At 43.4% G+C, this 403-nt stretch overlaps 1 protein-coding gene across 1 annotated transcript in view; it reads left to right on the top strand.

Moving 5' to 3' along the window:
- LOC119590434 overlaps nt 1-403 on the top strand; it is a 17,009-nt gene that overhangs the window by 14,093 nt on the left and 2,513 nt on the right. The window contains exon 3 of the mRNA XM_037939099.1: nt 295-352. Coding sequence (XP_037795027.1) covers nt 295-352 — 58 coding nt within the window. The remainder of the gene's footprint in view (nt 1-294; nt 353-403) is intronic.

The raw sequence follows: 403 nt of genomic DNA, 5'->3' as shown, positions 1-403 counted from the left end.
GTTGTGTACAACATTATTTAATTATATATCTACCCTATTTTCCCCATCATCATTAAAATTTCTTCCCCACTATCCTTATTGCAAAAGTATGTACCCCTGCTATTTAAAAACCCGATAAAAACAACGTTTATACAAAATAAAAAACTCACTCATTACGATTATAAATCTTCCCTATGATCGTGACCAATTAACCATTTTGGTAGACGGTGATGTAAAGATACAATAACACCTGAGTGTATCTTTCATAATGCAAAAAGGGTCCACTTTCTAATTTCGCCCTAATTCTGGCTTTAGAGTTTACTTCCGCCCCCCCCGTCCCACGTGGCGGGGCCATGGGCCCGTCCTCCTTCAGGTCAGCGCGGGGGGCAGGGCCCGTGGGCCATCTCGGCCTGCTAGGGGATGA

This window comes from Penaeus monodon, chromosome 27, assembly GCF_015228065.2.
Source record: "Penaeus monodon isolate SGIC_2016 chromosome 27, NSTDA_Pmon_1, whole genome shotgun sequence".
Lineage (NCBI taxonomy): Eukaryota > Metazoa > Arthropoda > Malacostraca > Decapoda > Penaeidae > Penaeus > Penaeus monodon.
This window is presented reverse-complemented; position numbering and strand designations above follow the sequence as displayed.